Source organism: Spea bombifrons, chromosome 11 (assembly GCF_027358695.1).
Source record: "Spea bombifrons isolate aSpeBom1 chromosome 11, aSpeBom1.2.pri, whole genome shotgun sequence".
Classification (NCBI taxonomy): Eukaryota; Metazoa; Chordata; class Amphibia; order Anura; family Pelobatidae; genus Spea; species Spea bombifrons.
The window spans coordinates 34,701,085-34,725,544 of record NC_071097.1 but is presented as its reverse complement, the minus strand read 5'-3'; the positions used below and the strand labels follow the sequence as shown (position 1 = coordinate 34,725,544).

The window sequence follows — 24,460 nt, the reverse complement described above, 5'->3', positions numbered from 1 at the left end:
TTTTTTTTTTTGTTTTTTTTTCGTGTCAGAGACATGTTTTGCCAATTTCTAAATTTGAAAAAGGCAAAAAATAAATAAAAAATGATCATTTAAAGGGGGCGCTCAGCTATCATGGCGTGAACGTTCCTTTCTAACGAAAACGATAGTGACACGGACACACACAGTAGGCAACAATTTCTGAGCTGCTGCTACAGCAGATGGGAGAAGAAAGCTCGGGCGTTCCATGAGGGGTGATCTGGTTATTGTACCTCTTACCTGAGCTTTCTTTAAAGGCTGTCCTGTACAGCGGGCAATTACTTTCAAGGGATTCATGTATAAAGTGGATATAGAGGCAAAAGGTGATAATTGTTAACCTTATGTGCATGCAACTACCCAGAATCCCTTGTGGTTGTGGCAGCACCATGAGATTTCTGAGGGAAAAACAAGCCTTCTGGCTTATCTGGTGTCTGTAGATGAGTGTTTAATAATACTTCTACTACCCCCTTAATTTTTTTTCTTTGTATCAATCGTTATATCTACTGTGTGATTTTGTAAAGGCGTCTGGCCTGTCGGCTTCTGTGAAGATCTCCCTATAGTTGCTTGTGTCTAGAATACACCTTCATGCATTTAAAGATGTCTGGTGGCCTCTATGTCGTTCAATTTCTACAACAGTTTATCAGCCATGTGTCTAGGGGCCCCCAGGCTTAAAGAACCCCATTGCTTAATGGGCTTTCTAAGGTAAGATAGGGGTCTTACTCACTATATTTTATCACTGGGCAAAACAAAGCCCAATATCCTCTTTTTTTTAATCTCCTTTACTTTTTCTGCATTGGTCAACCCCAACGTCCTACCACCGAGACTTGAACGCTGTGGTTTGAATTCTCTGGAAGATCTCGTTATTTCTTTTATTCCTAGAATCCTTTTATTCTAATGGACGCAAGACGCCACACATCCTTATGACATCACAGGGGGGATTTTAAATACTATCCGCAACACTGACCCGAAATATGGCCCAAAAAAATTGAAACAAAGAGAAGCGACATGTCATTTTCAGCAAGGCAATTTCAAGAACATTGGACCCATCGTCTCCATTTTTTTGCACCTATTTCCAGATGCCCGGGGAAGGCTTCCAAGTAATCAGAGTTTAGATTGTAGAAATCAGTGTTCTTCAATCCTCTTATACCGTAAGAGAGAAAGATCAAACCCTCGTAACAGGATTCTCTACTGGAAGAAATGCAACATTTCTGCAAAATAACAGAGAGCGTCACCTGCTGTGAAATCCTTTTAGACTGAATGCGAAGATAAATAGACATGGAAGATGGATTCGCACTTATTGGCGAGGTTAACCCCCGACGCGTTCCGAAAAAATACCTCTCGCGCAATAAACCGGAGGCATTTCACATACAAGAGAAATAACTTTGTGGGAAAGTATTTTTGAGCGCAATAAAGCCTTTTTTGGGTCTTATTTTGTGCTGATCATGATCATAGCTAATGACCTTCGGACCTTTAAAAGGAATATCTGGAAAATATATGAAAAATAAAAGCAACCCAAATGACTATAATTTTGTTTATTTTGGCAACAAAGCTGAAATCAGTTTCTGTGCAGCAAAACGGACCAGGGAGGAGTTGTTCTGCTGCAGCTCTGTAGCTGCAGCTTCCCTATAAAGTCAGTCAATGTTTTGAGTGGTGTAAGGAACGCATATTAAAAAATAATGTTATAATAATGTACCTCTTCCAGCTGAACCAGGAAAGTAACATTTTGGCCGTACTGCACCCCCAGTCTGCCATCGCTAGTGGAGAGCTGAAGACCCTGGGGGGCTTTGCCTTGACACTGTTGGGGTCTGGCCGAATATTGTTCCCGCAGTCCATCGGTGCAGTTATTGGACACAATCCTGCGATATCTAAACCACACGAGCAAAGAAATCAGACGTTAATTAAATGATATCAATGTTAAAAGTGGTTTGAATGCAAAATGTGAAAAAAAGCCTTATCACCATAGCAACCGATAAAAAAAGTCCAGTTACCACGATCATTCTATTTGTATACCTGGGACAGCTTCTTTAGTCTCTTGGCTGGGTATTTGGTCACCAGGTTCCTTCCACTTCTGCCTACTACTAAAGGGTAACTGGAGATAAACCTGCCCTCATGTGAGGGGGTGCTCCAGGTAGCCCACCTCAATTTGCAACCGGCAATTTTCAGCCCATTTAAGGCTGTCCGGAACTAGCCACGCCCCTATGCATGGCTAGTCCCACCTCTGCGCATCGCTAGCCCTACCTCCCACGAAGAACTCCCCTAAAAGAGGAAGAGCTCCGGAAAGCCTATCCTAGGAAATTTGGAAAGAGAAAGACAAGTTGAGTGTTTGCCACTTTAATGGGCGACCCAGCCACATCTGTACAGCATTCTACATAAGTCGGGGATCCTGATATTATATTTTAAATCTCCATTGAGTGGAATGTTGGGGTGTCTTACTTACCCGCTGCTTTTGAAATAGCTCTGGCCCTGGCTGCAATCTCTAGAGGTTGACAAAGGGTTAAACCAAAATGCCGGGGTGCATTGGTTTTTTCCATGTCTCTCGTAGCCATAATCACTGCAAAATACAGCAAAACTCACTTATATCTGTCCATCAGACAGGACATTGTACAGAGAGCTACAACCTATGCCTAAACAATGTATAGAAAAGAAAATTCAATCAGTGAAATACTTAACAATAAAAACAGTTAGTTTCATGAAAAATATTTTCTTTTTGTTCAGGAAGAATAACGTGATATTTAGTATAAAGATTAGGGTTATAACTTGCAAAAAAAAGCCTTGATATCTTGGCGCCTTCTGTTAATAAATGGGTTAAAGGGACACTCATACTCATACGTACTTTAATGCATATGATAGCTGCATGGCCCCTTCAAGTTTTTCGTGGTGTCCATGGTGGGATTCTGGAAAATCCCCCAAACGCATCCCCCCTGCCCCCCTTGTCTTCTCTTCAGACCCCTGTGCACATGCGTGGCAAGCATTTTAAAGTAGACTTCTATTATGTTATCACGAGCAGTCATTTTTCCTTCCTAGCAAACAGCTGGAGTACCTTAAGTGCTTCTACAAACAGGGGCGAGCGTAAGGTTACCGGTGCCTAGATGCAGGATTTTATTTGCGTTCCCTTCCCTCCAGCACGTAGCGCACACACACACATACACACATACTAACATGCAAACTCTAACACCCACACATACTAACAACACAGATTAACACAAACTCCCTCTAACATCATACACTTCCACCATACGCTAACACACACCCGCTCACACTAACACCTTATGTTAACACTCTCTAACACGCAAACATACTCTAACAACCATCTACTAACACACACACTCACGCCAACAACATATGCTAACCCACTTCTACACACTCTTAACATCTAATACTGCTGGGGCATATCCAGCACGGCTGTGGCATCACATCAAACCTGGAGTGCGCCCTTGCTCAGCGAGCGCCTGGGTATAATGCACCAGCTGAACCTGGCTTAGCGCGCCCCTGTATACAACAATGAGCCGGCTTTAGATACAGTGCGATGGGAATCAGTGCTACAATGAATCCGGCCGCGTGTTGATGGAACGAATGCTGGTCATACCATTCAAAGTCCCAGTGCGAGCAGAGGCACGGCTCTGTGATAGTCCGGAGGTAGTCCTTCCCCAGTAAACACTTGGAGCCGGGTCTGCGTTTCCTGTAGGTCTTCCTCTCGCCCATCACACAGAAGTCCCTCTTAAAACCCACGAAATAAAGGACACAAAACAAATTGTTAATAACCAGTTCTATAGCAACCCTTCTACCGAAAAAAACCTCTCCTAATGTGACTTTTAATGATATAATCGTCGACGTTCTCTTCCCAGACAATGTATCTTTACGGTGTTCACTCTATATCATGAAAGGTTAAATTAATATTTTCTTGTTGCAATCTCTCGTCGCCTGTAATAACATTTCCCAAAGGGAAGAAAGTGGGCGTAATCAATATCGAACTGGTAAACGAGTATCCGTCACGCGGACGCCTACGCTCTACCTAATTGAGATATAATTACAGAGCAGGTAATCTTTGTTTAGACTTCTGCGTGCGATTAGGAGGCGCGTAACGTCGAGAACTCGGGATGTCGTTACAATCAGTGAATCAGACTCTGAAAACACTCTCGATATTCTCTAATCTTTTCTGAAGGTGCAGGCGGCCGGAAGCCGGGCATCAGCGGCAAAGCCGTCAGCAAAAGGAGAGAGGGTCTAATCAAAATAATCGTAGCGCCATATTTAAAGGGACACTACCATGAAAAAAAGACCCATGTGGTTGGCTCTTTAAAACTTTAGTAGGGCACAGACCTTCGTTGATTTTACAACTTCCTGGGCCGATCAGGAGAGATGGGGGGTCTTCTCAACCAGTCTATTTTCTCCACTGCCCGCAAAAGTGGGGCAGTCGCACAGGGCCTTAAAGAGGTCCAGAGGAAAACGGGACAGTTGGAAGGTATGAATGCTACTCTTACTTTCATACACTCTCTTTCGTGCTCTCTCACACTCTCCCTAATTGGGGGAGAGGGTCTGTGCAAAGGCTGCACCCTTTTTATGCAAGGGATCTGTAAGGCCTGGTTAACGAATCTGGACCAGGAGAACAAGAAGAAGCAAGAGTAGAAGAGGAGCTGCAGAGAAGTAGTTGGGGGCATTGAAGTAGACGAGAAGATACTGAGCATGACACAGTGTGAGAGAGAATGTAAGAGAGTGTGAGATGGAGTGTAAGAGTGTGGGAGAATGTGAGAAAGCTTAAGTGAGAGAATGTAAGAGAACATGAGTGAAAGTGTGAGTGAAAGTCTGCGGGGAAAAAAATCAGAACTCTCTGCTTCGGTTCTATTTGCTTCTTTGGGGTCCCTCCTGGTTTTCAGACATTCACAAAAATTAATGAAATTGACAAATTTTGTTAAAATCAAAATCTTTTCGAATCCAAAGTAAACAGGTCTAATATGTACAGCGTACTAAAAATGTATACCTGATTGTGCAAATGCCAGCTTTCAAAGTCATTTTCATTACACTTCCTGTTGAAGATCGATCTGTAGTCCACTTTTATCAGCTGCCACTCAGACAGGAGACTGAAATGTCCAAAAACTCTGTAAAAAACATAAAAAATAACAAGTTATATGCAAAAATCGATACGCATTCCTAACAAATCTTTTTCTGATGTTGTTACTTTTGGTTTCGTTCGCCTTCCTTAAATGATCTGTTTAGGGCACCAGACAATCCAGACCCTAGAGTCATCTCCAGACTGCGGGACCCTGAGAATCTGCCCCTTCACCCCAAGATTGGGGTGAGAAACCAAGAGGAAGTTCATTCAACCAGAGACCATGAGATTAGGACAACACAGATGGTTTTGAAGTATCCTGATGATGTTAGAGTAAAGTTGCCTTTGTATCAATGGATCTCGTGTTACAATGTTATTATGCTTGACAGGCAGTCTCAGCAGTCTGAATCCCCAGAATCTGCCCCGATTGGGGTAAAAACCCAGGGAGGTGCAGGTATGTAATACCCAAGGACGTCATGCAGCTGAACATAAAGCTATTAACTGCTTGGCTCATGTAGATGGGTTTATTCTCTAAAGACATACACCAAAACACGAATTCTTAACATGTGGTGCATGAACCCCTTGGAGAACTTCTGATGGGTCCAGAGGTTCTTCATGCCTTGATCACTTGTCAGACAGGGCCGAGCGGACGCGCTCTGCCAAGCCCTGGCATTTTCCGCTCAGCATTTACAGAGTAATTTGAGTGCAGCTGTGATTCACCCTGCTTCTTCTCCTAAACGCGTCACCTCGTTCCTCTCCTAGACCCACCTTGAAGTTATGTGGCGTTCATAGGGCTCCTGGACTTTCTTGGGACCGGATTGACCACATTGGTTGGGTCTACAAATAGTGTGAGTGGGATTCTGGTTTTAGAAAAAAACATTGATTTCTTCAAAACATTTGGGTGAAGAGGATTGTAATCAGAACCTGGTTAATGTCACCATCTTCTAAACTGCTCAATGGGAAGGTAGTGAAATACCCTTCAGCCTTCCTGAATTATAAAGGAAGTATTAGCCACTGTATTTCCTCCCCCCCTATGAAGAAAAGACACTCATGCAGCCCAATCTTCTGCTGAATTTGGGGAATTTACTCATTTTTCATCATATTTTATACATCAGGAAGTTCCTTCAAGCACAATGAGGCCGTCACTAAAAGAACCAGGTCGTTTAGCTGGTGTGACCGGATAAAAACCAGGACTGTGGATATTATAAATGCTGTCAGGAACCGCAAAAGGGAAAACCGACCTCTGTAACAGTTTCCCTCGTGACATTATGACCAGTTATGCAAATAAATTGTTACATTTAGAGATAATTGGCATATGAGGGCCGTATACCTTGAAAATGAGTTATCACGGGAGAAATGTATCAAATACTGACTATTTCTAAGTATTCTGAGGACAAGATTCCATTTCTGAGCATAATGATTCATTCTGATGTCAACTCAATGTTTTGTTGATCCATAGCGGTGCAAAGTATCTCATTAGCTTCTCCCGTTGTACTGGGTCTCCGAGAAAGAGCGATTCAATGCGGAATAATCACCTGACTCCTACAAAGAATGGTCGCCTGCTCTGTGCCTAAATAATGTAGCATTCTAATACGGAAGAAGGTCAATCTTTTCTAGAATTACTATGACAACCACAGATAAATGTGTACGTTGGTAAACAAAGGACAACTTCAGGAAAAAATCAAGGACTAACTACTCAGTTGTCAATATGGATATGGCAGACCGGGTATCGATCGTATTTCAGCGAATTTGCTAATTAAGAGCAGGGATTGCATTTATGTTTTGGTTTTTTAAAACTTTTATTTTTGTAATTTCCATGGAAAATTAGGCTTCTTCCATATTTTTTTTTTATTTCACCCAAAATACATAACAAATGAAATAAAAATACAAGATACTGGAAAAAAAAAAAAAACAATAAAATTGCTTAGCTGCAGCACAACCCGCTGTGGTCCCATTTATTTTTTTGCGCCGTTGGCAGGAAAGTGCTCTGATTGAAGTCAATGGGAGTACTTTCTGCACGTTCACTACAGGACGTAGCACTGAATCCGACCAGCAGGGGGCGCACGCTGCAGGCAATGTATTCGGAACAACCGCATGTCCTGCAAGCCAAGTAGCAGGCAAAAGCATATTAGGTCCCCCTGCAGAATCCCCCCCCATGCACTTGCAACGGGGACCACACTCTGAGAGACCACCTGGCTACCATAAGCATGGAATTGCATATGGCGGCTGGAGTGTCGCTTTAAGCCCACTTGCTTACCAATTTTTTTTTTTTTTTGCCCTCTACAAGCAAAATTATATTTTTATCAAATATATACATTGGCGATTTTTTTTTTTTCATTTTCACTAATTTTTTATCCTTAGAAATTCCCATTTCCACTCATTTTTTATTGGCTCTGACTTTGATATATTTTATACTTTTATATTTTTTAATTGATATTTTGAGCAATTAAATAACACAATATAACTTTTTCTGGAAGGAATATTAGTTTTTTTGCTATTTATTAGAATTTTAGTGGATTTTTTTTTTTTTTTATTATATGATGTCATCCAGACAAGTGCACAAGAGTGAGAATGTCTAATGGAATCCATCTAGCGCCTTCCTGATGAGTAAATGTCAAAATCCCCTCTTACCGGTGACAGGCTTCCAAGAGCGATCGGCACCATGAATAATATAATTCATTAAGATGCATGAGCCGTGATGATAATTAGCCAAACGCTTTCCAGAAATGAAAATAGATACATTAGCATTACAGATGCATCCTACGGAACGCACGGCGCATGCTGATTCCACCCCGATAGATACCGTCTGTAACGGGTATATAAACAATAGGCACTGCATGTTACCGTGTGAATTAAACGAGGGGGTGCACGTCGAGGTCAAGATGTTTGCATAAAAAGGGGTACGAGGGGTAAGAGCTATTTCGATAACACAAGAAGCAGCCATAATCTAACAAAAAATTGCATGTATTTAAAATAACGGAAAACCTTTTATATTTTTGTGCGGTAGTGAATACAGTGCTTTGACTTTGGATAGGGGTAATAACCCATCTAATCTGTTCATCTGCCATTTACGGCCAAAGCTGGGATCGGTGTAGATTTACCATATAAAAGGGACAATACCAGCAAAAAAATAATAAATGAAATGTAAAAAAATATATATTATTTTATTAAACATTTTTATTTATTATTATTATTATTATTATTATTATTATTATTATTATTATTATTATTATTATTATTATGTTGCTGTTTATTTTATTTGGATTTATAATGTATAATAATATTGTTGAATAATTCTTTTGTATATTTTCTATTTATTAATAAACATGTAACATGCATTTGTATGCATGCTGCTATTTTGAGATATTAGAGGGGATTAACAGACACATACTTTACTGAAATAGTAGTAGATAAGTGGAACAGCCTCCCGGCAGAAGTGGTAGAGGTTGATACAGCGAGGGAATTTAAACATGTATGGGAACGGCATACGGCTCCTGAATCTAAGACGAGACCAACGACTGATTAAGGTTTGAGTCTTTACAGCAGGAGAAACGGGTGACTAGACGGGGGCCGAATGGGGCCGATCTGCCGGCAGATTCTCTGTTTCTAAGCTTTTAAATAAAGAACGAAGCTGCTGGGTTGCCGCCACGGGGGTCTCCTGCTTACAAGCTAGCGATCTGCGTGCCAGTCCGGCTAGTGCCAAATCATCTCTGAAACTGAAGCTTTTCTGCAATCAACAAAGGCAGACAATGTAAAACCTCGCGAAGGAAGCGCGGGGTATCTGACAGCAGCGGGGCATCGCCTTCGCACCACTCACTTTTTATTATTATTGCTATCTGTCATTAACGGGGGGTGGGCGGTTAATTAATAGGAAGCCCGCAGAGACCTGACGCGCCGGCAGATTTATGATAAAGCGATTCTGAAAAAGGTCAGTCGCAACTCAGCTATAATTAAACTTTTCATTAATTTCCGAGACGCACAATACCTTGCGAATAACGTACAGAGTGACCGGCTGCCCCCCGTCGTCAATTATTTATGGAAAATGTTTCAATATTAATGGTAATTAAAAACGTCTCAATGGTCGTCCGGACGGCTTAAAGGAGCCACCATAATGGGGGGGGGGCATTCAATAATTTCAGTAATTTTTTTATTTAATAATAATTTAATTTAATCAAGCAAAACAGATTTTTAGAAATATATATATGTATATATAAATATATATATATATATACACACGCTACTGTCCAAAAGTTTGGGGTCACTCATGGAAAACAAGGACGTTTCTGGCTCCGCCTACTTTGAGTGAAATAGAACAATTTCTGCTGTATAAAGTTGGCAAAAATACTGAATTTTACATTTTACGCCTGGAAATCGTTTTTTTTTCTTGATTTTTTACATTTATTTATTGACTTGTAGCAAAATTTCCGCTCTCGCTCAAGACTTCAGGAAAGTGGTTGGTTATTTCGGGAAATGCATATTGATGCACTAAAAAAAAATCAGAACCTTGAACTGCTGTCAGCGGGAATCCTGTTTGTTTATCTGAAAATACGTTCGATATATTTGGAAATAGATTTTGGGGACAGTTTGTGGGTAAATAGAAGTAACATAACCGAGCAGTTTTATGAAAACGATTCCTGAACCTGCAAGCGCGTCTCCGGCAGAACGGAACAGCAGCCGGCATGATCCGAAACATTTCCTCCTCTGAAGTTCTCCCCCCTTTTTCTACGGATGAACCAATCAGCAACAATCAGCAACTTAACAATAGGGGAGAACAGACCCTCCAAACAGGAAGTTAAGAGCTGCAAGTATATTATATAGAAAAGGGGAGTGTCTAATATATATATATATATATATATATATATATATATATATATATGTAACAAATCTAATTACCTTCTTACTATGACTGTACAGTATGCATACATCCCAAGTATCCCTCATAAGAAATGACAGGACCTCTTTGGGCCTCAAATCCCTGATGCCCCTCTTTCCTCCCCTGATGCCCTCTCTCTCCTCCCTTGATGCCCCTCTTTCCTCCCCTGATGCCCCCTCTATCTCCTCCCTTGGTGCCCCTCTCTCCTCCCTTGATGCCCCTCTTTCCTCCCCTGATGCCCCTCTTTTCTAGGAGGTCAGAATGTTTGCTGGGTATGAGGGGATCGCAGGGTTCTACAGCCCTAAAAGCCCCGATAATGTGTATAGAAACAGCAGGGAACGGCTTTATACATTAAACGGTATAAATACTAGACATTTTTGCCCCATTTTGAACACGTTGCGATTTATAAACTCTCACTTCGGGTAAATGGTTAAATTCGAGTAACTGCCAAAAGCTTTCGATCATAAAATAATATTAACCCATTGAGTGTCACAATTACAATCCTAATTTGGTTAACATGTTGTTTCCTCCATAATCTCTATAATGTTTATGCGCATAGAGACATAGAATTTGCCGGCAGATCAGACCCATTTTGAGTCGTCGGTCTCGTCTTAATACCCTCACTGTATTACCCTCTACCACTTCTTCTGGGAGGCTGTTACACTTATCTACTACTCTCTCAATAAAGTAAAAGTGACCCTCCAGTGGAAGATTCCGGTCTCTTGTTCTAATCTCTTTGAAATAAACGTTCCTTCTGTGCTTTATTAACCCCTTTATGTATTTGAATGCTTCTTTCTCTCTTCTTTTCTCCAAGCTGCACCTGGCTAATGAACTATGTGCCAAACAATATCCCCTTAATCCATTCTTCTCAGACAGCCACATAACTAGATGTTTTTTTGGAAATGAGAATGAATTTGATGAACTCGGTGTAAGTTAGAATTTCATTTTCTACTCAAATCCTTTGATGCCAGAGGGGCTGGAGAAACGCATTACCGGGAAATGGCACCATGCGCGAGAAATATATTATCTCAGAGCAAAATGTGAAGAGAATGGAGCAGGAAAGATTTAAACAAGACATTTGCAAAAGAAGAGGTTTGTAATTAATTATTATTATTATTTATTTTTATAAATAGCCTGATAGCTTTAGTGTTAGCGTTAAAGGAAGCAAAGAGAGGGGCATCAAGGAGAGAAATAGAGGGGCATCAGGAGGTGGATAGGGGGGGGCATCGTATGAGAGATGAGGGGAGGAGGGGTAGGAAGCATTTTTGTATAATTACGTCATTATGTGATTCTCCAATCCAGGCTCCACCAACGCGCCGTCCACAAACAGAGGGGAAGTTGTAAATCCGTATTTACTCCAAGATCGACCTTCGTCAAAACTCAGCCTGAGAAACGACAAAAATCCAAACAAATTACCTTTCATAATCCTACATAGGAAAATATACCAAAAATGACAATTCGAGTGAAAATCAAAAATAATCAAAAATAATCAAAAACAGGGCTATTAGAGCTGACCTTATTCCAGAATACAATACTTAAAGAGAAACAATTTACTGCGCGCACACACAAACAAACACACACATCACACACAGACCAACTCACACAAACACACACATACACACAGACACACACAACACACACAGACCAACACACACAGACACACACATCACACAGACCAACACACACAGACACACACATCACACACAGACCAACACACAGAGACACACAGACACACACACATACATACAGAGACACACACACACACACACATACACACAGAGACACACATACACACACAGAGAGACACACACACATACACACACACAGACCAACACACATAGACACACAGAGACACACACAGACACAGACACACATACATACAGAGACACACACATACAGAGACACACAGACACACATACATACAGAGACACACACATACACACAGACACACACAGACAGACACACACATACACACAGACACACACAGAGACACACATCACACGCAGACCAACACACACAGACACACACACAGACACACACACACAGACAAACACACAAACACATCACACACAGACACACACAGACACATACGGACACATACAGAGACACACACACAGAGACACACACAGACACACAGAGACACACACACACACACAGACACATGTACGTACTTAAACATTTTTGTTGCCCTAACCATTTAGAAGGACCTACAGTTTAGCCGTTGTATTATTTGAGACCGAGGTTATTATCAGGGACCGCATCGCTTTGATGTCACCGTCCATATAATGACACGGAGTTACAATCATTTCCCGCCAACTCTGTGTGTCTTTTGTAAATAGTAGTGTTAAGTTTGTCTATCAAACCGAAGCAACGCAGGCACAAAAAGTGTATCGATTCTGAAATGATAACCTTCCGGGAAGCAGCTTTCAGCACCCGAACGTTTCAGTATTGATGCGATCCTTTTTGTTGTGAAAGCTGAAAACAATTCCCAGGCCTCGTTTATTGAGACATCATTTTCATATATCCTCTTCTATAGACCAACGCTTGGGGTGGAATAAAGGTGCGGGAAGAAGAAAGGGGATAATAAAGGCAAAGCAAGGAGGCAGTAGCATGGAGGTAGGCGAGAATGGGGCAGATGAGTGTGAGTAATAGGATTAGAGCGGGTGAAGGCGAAGAAGTAAAGAGGCGGAATTGGGATGGGTGAAAATAGCAGCGGGGTAGAAAAAAAGTGATTGATGGCAAAACGGCCAAGGACGGGGGGTGGACAGAAACCAAGAACATGAAGAAGAAACCTAATTATATAAAAATAATACTAATAATTACTGTTATCCATGGTCCTCAGCAGTAGGCTCCAGTTTGTACCTTTTTAAGCACAAGAGAGCAAGAAGGACAACGTCTTGACTCACCTTGGGGTGAGTCCAGACATGGACCTCCTTGCTCTCTTGTGGCTGGAGGGATAGCAATGAGACCCCACTGGCGGCGGCCATGAAGGTGAAACGCACCCCTGGGGTTTGTTGCTTCTTTCCCTTTTCCTCGCCCTTCGGCTCTCGCCTGCTCTCTTGGGCCGGATCAGACTGATACGTTGATGGAGATTTGTACCTTCTAACGTCTCTGCCCCATTAAGTCGCTGATTCAGCAGCCATTAAGGGTGGGGAGAGGAGAAGCCGGAGAACTTTAGGGCAGGAAGCGGATCAAACGTTTGCCCAACAGATCTCTGCTTTCACGAGGTGAACGTTTAAACAAAATATCTCCAAATCGCTTACCTTCATTGACCAGTTCAAGCAACAGGCAGAGCAGACTGATTAAATTAGTTATAGTAATGGCCAGGAAGCATCATCGCCAATAGGCAGCCGTGCCAGCAATGTATATTAACCCCTTAATGACAAAGCATTGCATTGTTTTCAATGGGTTTTGGGACCGCCCATTGTCCTTAAGGGGTTAATCTATGGAATATCGGGCCATGAATAAGTTTGGTGGCTTTTGTTGCTTCGTATCGTGACTCTTGCTTCTTATTACAATGTTTTTACCCCAGACCGTGAACCTCCCGCAACCTGTCGCTAGAGATGCTGAGTCCCGTAAGTCACGATACATTTAAAAAAAAAGTTATTTATTGCCTGTCACTTCTCAGTAAATTGCTTGCATTATACAGGGGAAGGGGAAGATAAGATTTGTGATTTCCTGAAGCTTGGAGGACTTCCACTCAATACCGTGTTGTCCCTCTCGGGAGGTGATGTTGCCCGAGGCGAGGAGCTAATAGCGGCTACAATATTTGCTGTCCTTTGTTACAATGTGTCAATAGACTGCTGCAGGAAAGCGATAAGACGAAGATGGCTCCGTCTCGAACGCGCGTTCCCCCCCGTATCCCAGAAGGAGCCGTTTGGATTTCGGTTCTCGGAGAGGAAGCTTTGTTTGTAAGCATCTAATGGGGTATATTACACAGAAAAAAAAAGATTGCAGTTTATCCCGCATCAAGGGAAGTGCGGAGAAAAATGAGACGGGAGCGCGTTACGGTTAGTCTTTCCGAACCGGACTAAGAATAGAAGAAATAATAAACTTGAACGGCTCCATCACTTTGTAAATTGCTCTACTCTTAATTATACTATCATCTATCTATATATATATCTTTATTATCTATCTCTCTATCTGTCTATCTTTCATCTCTCTATCTGTCTATCTGTCTATCTATCTTTTTCTCTCTCTCTCGCTCTCTCTGTATTCATCTATCTATCATCTATCTATCTTTCTATCTATATCTTTATTATCTATCTATCTTTCATCTCTCTATATCTATCTATCTATCTATCTATCTATCTATCTATCTATCTATCTATCTATCTATCTATCATCTGTCTACTATATCTATCTATCTATCTATCTATCTATCTATCTATCTATCTATCTATCTATCTATCTATCTATCTATCTATCATCTACATACTTATAAAAAAATACAGTTTTTTTACAGAGAGAGAGAAAAAACAAAACTACTGCATTTTAGGAGTAATTTGCTTTTTTGGATCCCAACCAAAAATATATTTTTAGCTTCAATATTTTTGGTCCCAACGTCAACGAAATCGTTAAATGGTGCAGGTAGAACTACCGATTCTACCTTATCTTCTCTTCTTTTACAACTGAAATTGGAACCCCCCACCCAAAAAAAAGGTCAGAAACCATGGCTAGAAATAATTCAGTAATCATTCAAAATCCCAAACCCTTCTTAATGATCCAAGATAGTAACATGAAACAAAGAGCAGGTGCTGATGGGCACTCTGTTGCCATAGCAGCAGAATTTTTATTTTTGTTATTATTTTTTTTGTCTCCTTGATACGGGAAAACTCCAGATGAGCAATAGGGTGGATAACGCTTTGATCCCGAGTTTTAGGAGTAAGGAACTTACCACAAATGTCGAACGGGCAGAGATGTGTGTTTCATTGCCACCAGCGCTCCACCCCAGTCTAGGAACCAGACGTTGAATTCTTCTTCAAAAATCTGCCGCATGTAAACAGGAGAGAAAGAAAGAGACGATGACAAAAAATCTGCAAGAACAAGAACTCCTCGCTGTCTGCAATCTGCAAAGAAAATAATTATGACCTTAATGGGTCAGCGTCTCGAACGGTCATCTCGTGGGGACGCCTCGGGGTTGGCTGAGTTTGCACAACCAGCAATAATTGAGTGAACCCTTAAAAAAGCTTTTACTCCAATTCTTAAGTTAAAAAAATGGCAGCGCCAAAACCACAGGGCGTTTAAAGCTAGAGGGTAGAAGACCGAAAGGGGGATTCTGAAAGGGTAGTTGATATAAGGAACAGACTTCTGTTGGAGGTAGCACATGCCAATACAGTAAAGGATTCGATCCTCAAGAAATAGGTAAAAAAAATAAATAATTGCATACGTTTTTCAAAGAACGTTAATGTGGTAAGAACCAAAAAGCAAAACGACTTACAATTTTCCAGGTGTTTCCACCATCGGAGGAGATAAACATATTGGTGTCAGTCGCCGAGAGCTCAGGACCCACGTTACCTACAAAAACAGTGCATGATTTACAATGGGGGGGGGGACTTTGGGGGGGCACGTGGTTCAAGGTACAATCTAATATGGGGGGTACCTGTATTCTCTAATGCTAAGAAATGTTCTTATATTTTCTGATACTCGCACTTGGAATCTGTCTAGGTTTACCCCTGTATCTCAGGGTTTTTGCCCCAAATATCACGGTTTCAGGGTCACAAAGTATGAAGCCAACTCGTTCATATTTTATTGTGATCTATTGATATTTGAGAATCCCAAATGGTACATTTCTCCTTGCTATATCACAGCTGGAATCCCTGCTTGAATACAGGTGTCTTCATTCAGAATACCTTTATCTCCTGACAAGTCTTGCATTCCTCAACGACAAATTTATTCTGAAGAAGTCTATTGGAAAGTTACACGAATCACATTAATGTGCAGGAATGTACTGGGGGCAAAAATCATCCCAGAAGCCGATAAACGACATTCCTGTAGCCAATAGCCACCTGTCGGAGATCTGCAGCCCTTACTACAGATATTTCTGCAGGACGCAGCCCCATTTATCCAGCAGGTGGCCACTCACTAAAGGACTGACCACACAAACAGTAATATAATAATGGTATGAGGGAGCTGTCAGCCACTGGCCATTTCCCCCATATGCCCAATGGCCAGCCCTGAACGCATTACATTATATTATATTATTAGTGCATATGAGTGTGTGTGTATGGTGTTAGCATGTGTGTGTATAAGTGTATGGTTCTAGTATATGTGTGTTACTGCATGGTGTTAGAGTGTCTGTGTATGGTGTTAGATTGAGCGTGTGTGTCAGCATGTGGCATAAGAGTGTCAGGTTTTTACACCTGGACTAAAGGACAACATAAAGTAACACAAACACTCTAACATCATACACTCACCAAACACTCTAACATCATATGCTGACACACACACTCAATCTAACACCCTACACTGACACTCTAACACCATGCAGTAACACACATATACTAAAACCATACACTTATACACACACATGCTAACACCATACACACACACACTCTCATACACTAATAATCCTATGCATATACACTTACTCTAACACCATATACTTATACATACACATACTCCCCAACACCATACAATAACACACACATTCACCCTAACGCCCTTACTCCCTGACCTTCCATGGAATGTAGATTGCACTCCTATGACCCCATTGGAGCCTCGTAACCACTCCTGGGTGCCATATACCCACTGCACCTGCTTTACCCCGTCCCTGCTCTTCATTATCAGAGTCAATAGAGTTTGAGAGTACCCTACTTCACCTTCCTATTAATGGTCTCAGAATACAAAATGACTTCTTATACTGAACCAAAACCCATCAAAACCTAAAAAAATGGACAAAATACATAAACAATCACTTAAAATCAGATTTAATACCCAGATTTTAATTTTCATCCGGCTCTCTACCGTTCTCAAGCCCTCAGCCACTTCATCTTGGAGACAGAGATGTAAAGAATTACGTTGATATCGGTTCTTATTAATCCACTATAAATAACTCAAGTTTTAATCAATGTGATGCGCGCAACGTTTCTCTGCAGAAATACTTGTTTAGAACAAATTTGTAGCCAAAATCAATAATGTTCATCTTTACTATCATTTACAATGAACCTGCCACCTCTCAGTAATCAATACAGAGTACACATTCCCCGCTAACTTACTTTTAAACAATTCAGCAGTTTTCTATATATTTCCAGTGAAATAATTCCAGTTACTGTAGCTGCCTCCTGTTTAAATTTGTTTTGCTGTATAACTGGCGCAGGACTCATGTTTAGACGTCGATGTAATGTAATCCAAGCTCTGTAAGGTAACAGGCAAATGCAGGGCCGCCATCAGAAATCTTGGGGCCCGGTACTCGCCTAAAGACAGGCCCCCTGCCTCGTTCCACACAATGTTCCTTCCGCCGCCTTGCCAAATGCTCCTTTTATTAGCCTGCCCCATGCTTGCAATGGGGGCACCAGGTCCCAATCCCTGTTAATAGGGCCTGGTGGCCCCATCGCAAGGGCCCAGTTCCAAATAGCAGGCCGTGATGGACCGGTCCTATGCAGTGGACTGTGGGGGCCAGTCCTGGGCAGCAGGCCACTCGGGGGCCCAAGACAGATAAGGTGCCCCTGCCCTATACACGGGTACTGATTGTACCCCCTGGTGGCAGCTGCCGGCGTATGTTTAGGAGCTCCGGTTCGTCACAAAATTCTGCAGAACGATATACATTCTACCAGCACCAATATATTTTGGAGATCCTGAAAGTTTTGTTTTTCCGACAAATCTCACTTTACATCACAAATTGGTTGAAATGTTATGGGTTTACTCAACGGACTCTATAATATTTCATGATGCTGTCGGTTCTAAAAGCGTCTGTTCCCCAGCCGGTGACTCCAAAAAAGATTTGTTAGAGTGAAATAGGAGATGTTGCAACTAATGAAGACAGCTTGTTCTCTAAGAATTGATACCAATAACAATCTTATATGAAATTGTTGAGCCCAACAATCCATCTGCTGTAGGCCTTTCCAATAACTTTGATGAGTTGCTTTATTTCCAATATACATCACCCGTTCCGCGGCCAGAGCCAAGGCTAACTGACATTACAAAAATACTCAAATATCTCATACTTTTCCCGAGCGTTTGATGATGGTAGAGCTGCGAAAGTGTCAGGAGACCCGGAGAAAACACCCGTTCTTTTTGTATTTCACCATTGGTCTAGTTTATAGGAAGTGCTTCCCTATCCTTATTTGCATTCATTAAAGGGGAACCTCCGCCATTTTGTTTTTTCCGTTGGTGGAATAGTTGTGAAGTCAGTTGTGAGTCTACAGTGTTTCCTGGTTAGCAGGTAGGTGTTTTCCATGGGTGACCTTACTTCGTTGTTCCCTCCATGTGTATCTTCCTTCTCCACAGCGCTCTAATGTCACCTTTCCCAGTCGGCCTTCATCCTAAATGGGGTGCTTATATGCTCTTATGATGTCAGATGACCCTTACGTGAAGCCACATATTGCCAAAAATGAGGTCACAGTGAGGCTCCATTTGCTGCATCTGTTTACACATCATTACAAAGCACAATATGTTCCGTGTGAGTGAATCCCTGCATTCTTCCAACCCCTAGTAAGCTTCCAGATTATGAGGTTGGAGAGTGCCAGAGGATCATGGGTATGTAACACAAAATGACTATGAACAGAAAGCTTTGAATATGTATGACTGACATACCTAATACTTTATTACAAAGATATTGGCAGGGTGGTGGGGGCTCCTCATTAGAACATTAGACATTAACAAGCGGAAGGCAAGTCAATTACCTGAAGCCACGATGAGCCATGGCGCTGTAGCCTTGCTCGAAATACTTCCTGAGTTATACGGGTTCTCTGACATTTGGAGATTAAAGTGTAGGGAGCAGAACGGCTGTAACAAAAGACAAAAAATAACTATTGTCTATGGTCTATCAAATAAGTTATGACAGGTACTAGAAACACATTGTGATGTCACAAGCAGCCACATGACCTAAACGCCATGATGCATTCGATACAAATTACCATAAAGTCCCTTGTCCACAAGTTCCCACCAGATTCTCTGGCACCAATATGCCAATACCCAAAACGCATTCCCCAAAATCTACTTCACTTGTTCGCTTAGCTTCTACGTCCGCCATTTTGAACTCTGGCTTGCTCTTTTATAATACAACGTTTTATTAGGTTCTTTCACAAAGTACTTACCAGAAGACAGTTGATGGGGTTCCCTTTTAGATCTGTGTCAGGGGCCTGCAGGAGACGCCAGTCCCTGCCTTTGTTGTATGTGATGAACGTCTTCACTCTCTCATCTACCTTCTTATTCGCCAGGAATACCCCCTTTATCCCTGCTACCTAGGAAAAAAGTGAGCACAGAGGTAAAAAAACAGGTCAGGTTAAACAAAGTGCTCGCTATAGTAAAATATCACATTCATTTATTGTGAAGGAAAGTAAGGATACGCATTTTCAACATATATCCATGTTTCTAGAATCACCATTGTATAGCTCAAACTTGATTTTATAATTAGACTTTTAATAGAATATATATTTATTAACCAAAGCAAAAGGCTCTATGACCTTTGATACCAGCTTCATAAATATTCAGATGTTAATGGAATTTGGAAAAAAAAACATAAAGAAATTAAAAAATGTATATAATCTAGGACTGCAGCGATCGTAGCGTATTATCCCGTTTCTGTGCTAAGCCTCAAAAAAAATGTTTAATTTTAGGATAAATATAAAATGAATATTAAGTTGTACCTATGAAATATAGAGACACATATTAGACTTTCATAAATTTTAAATATTGCCTGCTTAGATAAAACAGGGTATGAGATGCTTGTTGTTTGATTGGACAGTCGTGATCTCCCGGGCGCGTCGTATAATGACCTTGCCGAATACCTCGTAAAGGTCGATGACAATGTTCCCTTCAAGTCCTCGGCTGCTTTTGACGTTCTCCAGGGCCAGCGTGAAGTACACACCGCGTGTGTCGGAGATGTACAGGTTGTACGTCTCGTTCTGGTTCCACTCCTGGACGGCGGCAAATACCTGCTTTTCGACGGTGCTGATAATATGCATGTCCTGTCATCAGAGGGAAAGCGGATCATTCATTGTATGATAAAGTAGCTGCAACTGGGCCAAAGCTGACGGCTAATTTGCATTTCTGGCAGTTCCCTGGGCAAACAACACTATTCCGTGCTTGGTTCAGATGGGACATTAACGAAAAAACAGTGGGAGGACATGTACTACATACAGCTTTAATAAATCAGCCATGTTTACGGCCTTCCAGAGCCATAAACCGCCTTGAACGAGTATTATCCAGTCAACTTCCTGTGCCGAAGGTCCCTTCCTTCTCCTTCCTCAACAAAGAAACCAATCAGCAACAAACAGCAACTTTTCAATAGGGGAGGGATAGCTCAATGTGGAGGAATAATAATACCGATACTTAGAACAGGAGGGTAAGATGGCTGCCCTCATGGTATTTACATTGACTGGATTTTTAAGGCCATATCGCTTATTTTAGTCTTAAAATAACATTTACATAACTATGTTTAGCGTAAAGAATTAAAAAATGTTAGATTTGGGAAAAGTGACAGATCTGCTTTAAATAAACAAGGTATTGTGCTGATGAATAACATGGCGTAGAGCATCTCAGTGCTGATGAGGGTCTAGGTAACATCTCTGAACGCTTACTAAAGCGAGGATAGGGTTAATCGGATGGTTCTGCGAACACAAACAGCACAAATGGATCTGGGACGGCTGAGAAAAATGCTTCATCTTGGGTAAAATATACCAGAAACATCCCCATAGTGACCCTCTTGGTGAGAGGTGGATTCAGTAACTTCATTGCCCTCACTGTATATTATCATGGGATACAATGGAATCGGAACGCTGTGTGTTACCTTCGGAAGGGAATACTTCGGAAGTTTAATCTGAGCAAAAGCTTCTCGTCTGTATGACACGTAATAACTGGCTCGCCCCCCAGAGGTTGCCTGAAAATACAGAAAATTCACAATGTGAGTTAATATGAGGTCATATATCATCATATGAAAAGCAGCTGGAAATGCAAAAACATACGATGTTAAAAAAAAATATATTTTGGAAAATTATGTTACATAAACATGGAAAATAACATATATAAAGAAGGGGAAAAAAGAAAAATGGCCAAAACCCAATGTTTTTATTCATAATTTGTGTAGGTTGATTAACTTGACTCATGCATGGTAATGATTTTTAACAGATTTTTTTCTACTATAAAAACATAGAATCCGACGGCAATAACCATTCCCCTCATTTTCTCTGATGTACAGACTAAAAGCATAATAAAAAATAGAATTTAATGGCAAATAAGAACAATTCAGCCCGTTATTCGCAATCACCATGGAAACCAAATGAACGCTCTGCATTTACAACCGGCCGAATTGCTCTTTATACATAACCCCCCAGGGATCTGATCTGGATTTCCTTTGGACAGCAAGTCCGGTATGGACTCATCCTATACAATCCACAAATAAATAAAGAGTATTTTGGACAGACGAGTGTCTCCAGTGTCAGCATCAACAAATATCCATCAACATCTCAGTCTAACGCGACCACAAGGTTAGCCTCAAACGGAAAACATGGCAGATACAGAACCCAACAATCTTCCTGGTAACCCCTTGTCCACCGGCAGGATGGATGGATGGAGAGACGGGGCATGGGGTCCGTCTGGGGATTTAACCTCTCCTTCCTAATAGGTGCATAAATCGAGTAAATTTCCATATGTCCCAACTGAGCCCAAGATTGGTGTTGAAGGGTAGTTACAGGACGCGCCTCATGCCTCCTATTGGGTATTTTTATATATTTTTACTGCCTCCATCCCACTGACCAATGGATGGGGTAAGGAGATGATAGGTGACCTTTATTATTAACACCCATGTCACCTACCATACCAAAGGGAGCCATTTTTATTAGGAAGTCCAGGTGACCCCCATTTATTTTAGATTTTGTGGTTTAAAGGACCATCTAGCCATCACATTCAGTTTAAACCATAGGATAACAGCTTCAAGCAGCCAATCAGTGGCAAGATTAGTTTCTGAGGCTGCCCTCTGCAGCAGGGCAGCCTCACAAAGCCCTTACAAAAAAAATTACTGCAGTTTTTCTGAAGTAATACTGCAGTTTTTTGGACATGAAAAAACTGCAATACTGCACTTTTACTGCAGTATTACTGCACATTTACTGCAGTTTTACTGCATTTGTACTTCACTGTACTCCAGTTTTACTGCAGTTATTTTTGTACGGAAGTACAAATGCAATAAAGTTGCAGTACATTGAAGTACAACTGTAGGTTTGCAATATAAAAAAAAAGTGCGGGAAATGTGCAGTAATACTGCAGTACAGTGAGGTACAAATGCAGTAAAACTGCAGTAAATGTGCAGTAATACTGCAGTAAAAGTCCAAAAAACTTCAGAAAAACTGCAGTAATTTTTCATAAGGGAGGGGTCGGCATGCATTCTTCTTCAGTGGGCCTGTCGAGGACATTACACCGTCCCTTTAATAAGTCTGCAAGTGGCTTACTTTTTTCAACTTCCATCAACTCAGCTCTTCCCTACCCACCAGTCGAGTGTACGGTGTTGTTTCTTGCGAGTGCACTCACTCTTTAGTGAATAGACCATCAGCAAATGGCATTTCAACATATATAGGCATTTCCATTATACTAATGCATGTTCCTATTAAGTAACCACTTATATGGTTATTTAAAAAAAAAAAAAATGTTTTTTTTCTTTCTTCTGCGAATGGAAAATGACTTTCAAGGTTTCATTCAATTGAAACATAAAAAAAGGCAGAGACTGCGACCACAGAACACAACGGTACGAAGCTTCGAATCCAGGAACAGCTGTTTGATGTCGTGAAGCTATATCTTGGGGGAACTCAATCCCATTAAGAACAGAACACGTTACACAGTAATACCGCGTCGCTTTAGGGAGAAAACAGATATTATATATGATATTGAAAGAAGAAAAATAAAGAGCCGCAGCACCTGCTGTCTCCGTTCAGAGTATTACTTGGAGGAATTGGCACGGAGTCTGACGGATAGGGTGAACTCCGCGAGGATTGAGTGCCTGGATCTTAAGAACTGTATCAGGACTGCAGATGTAGTCGGCAAACGTGAGAAGCCTCGGCAATCTGTGTCGGATTGGAGCGTCTGTAGGGGAGAACTTTAAGGGTGGAATGAAGGGTACTTTGCAAATAATGATGCGGGACGTAATAGTTTTTTAATAAATGGGAATAAAAACATCGATAAAATAAGAGGAAACTGGTTGGAAAAGATACCAACAAACACATTGTTTCCTGCAAGATTATGATGTCATCAACAGTGACGTCATGCATCTGATGCCAATGGCATCCAAGGGTATTCGGATACGGCCAATAAGCCTGGTCTTATATTAACGGGGCCAATGTCAATCGGGATCAGGTTTTGGTAAATAGCCAAAGGTGGATTCTTCTCCCTTCTATAGCTGCCACTTGACAGAGCTCCGGTCAGGTCTCACCTAGAGTATTAGGGACAGTTCTGGAGACCCCCATCGCCAGCAGGTAGATAAGTGGAGCAGCCTCGCAGCAGAAGTGGTAGAGGCTTATACAGAGGCCATAAGTTTGGATGTAGCTGATATTTCTTGAAAAACAAGGATTCCATTATTCAGAAGAAACTTTAGAGCCCTTCAAGGGTACTCGTCAATCTCGCCATGTGCAGGTGGCCCCCTCCAACGGCACGCTGGCAATACCAACGAAGTAAAGGGTTAGAATGTCTTCGATTAAAAAAATACGATTTAAAGAAAAGTAGCCAAATTCGTAAATCCCTGGATTAGGGCGGCTTTTCTTCTAAATCCTCTGTTTTAGTGTAGATTTAATGAATGTCATCCAATTATTTGCTCTGTGATCATCAGTCGTGTTCTTGCAAAATTATCTAGCTTTTCGCTCGCTAATGATTTTCTCATTAATCTAATTTTCTGGAATTTTGCTTTTACGGGTTTAATTGGGCCTCAGGCCAAAGGGAATGAATCTTCTTGGACAAATCTGTTTGCTATTACACACATCTGTCTTCCCAAGATTATTCTGTCACGCGGCTTGAGCTGGTTTTATCTGTCTTTCCAAGGAAAACTGGGCTATAGTCATGAAAACCATTAGTTAGATTAGCCGAAGAAAAGGGGGTTAATTGGACAATTTAAAGGGACATCACAAATTATTGACGAAGATACAAAGCTTTAGCCAAGTCAGGGCACCCAACACATTCTGGCTTTTTTTTTAATGAGATAATTAGCTATTTTTTATTATTTGGGAATACATAGGGGTAGCATGAATGTGTGGCAGATCCACCTATGAGGGTTGTAGAAGTAAATATGGGTGTTTTGGATATGTGGGCGAGTTTAATGAAAATGCATTATGGAGCAGACAGCAGGAACAGTCCACTGGTTTCCATGGTGATTGCCCTCTTCCGTTTGC

At 41.3% G+C, this 24,460-nt stretch overlaps 1 protein-coding gene across 1 annotated transcript in view; it reads right to left on the bottom strand.

Annotated features, from left to right (window-relative positions):
* The window catches only part of SORCS3 (sortilin related VPS10 domain containing receptor 3), a 213,052-nt gene that overhangs the window by 17,239 nt on the left and 171,353 nt on the right, over positions 1–24,460 (bottom strand). The window contains exons 8-18 of the mRNA XM_053451030.1: positions 20,884–20,973; positions 19,883–20,062; positions 19,190–19,336; positions 18,776–18,878; positions 15,373–15,449; positions 14,830–14,921; positions 11,210–11,317; positions 4,991–5,108; positions 3,602–3,732; positions 2,453–2,566; positions 1,709–1,880 (exon numbers count right to left, since the gene is read on the bottom strand). Of these exons, the coding sequence (XP_053307005.1) occupies positions 1,709–1,880; positions 2,453–2,566; positions 3,602–3,732; positions 4,991–5,108; positions 11,210–11,317; positions 14,830–14,921; positions 15,373–15,449; positions 18,776–18,878; positions 19,190–19,336; positions 19,883–20,062; positions 20,884–20,973 (1,332 nt within the window). The remainder of the gene's footprint in view (positions 1–1,708; positions 1,881–2,452; positions 2,567–3,601; positions 3,733–4,990; positions 5,109–11,209; positions 11,318–14,829; positions 14,922–15,372; positions 15,450–18,775; positions 18,879–19,189; positions 19,337–19,882; positions 20,063–20,883; positions 20,974–24,460) is intronic.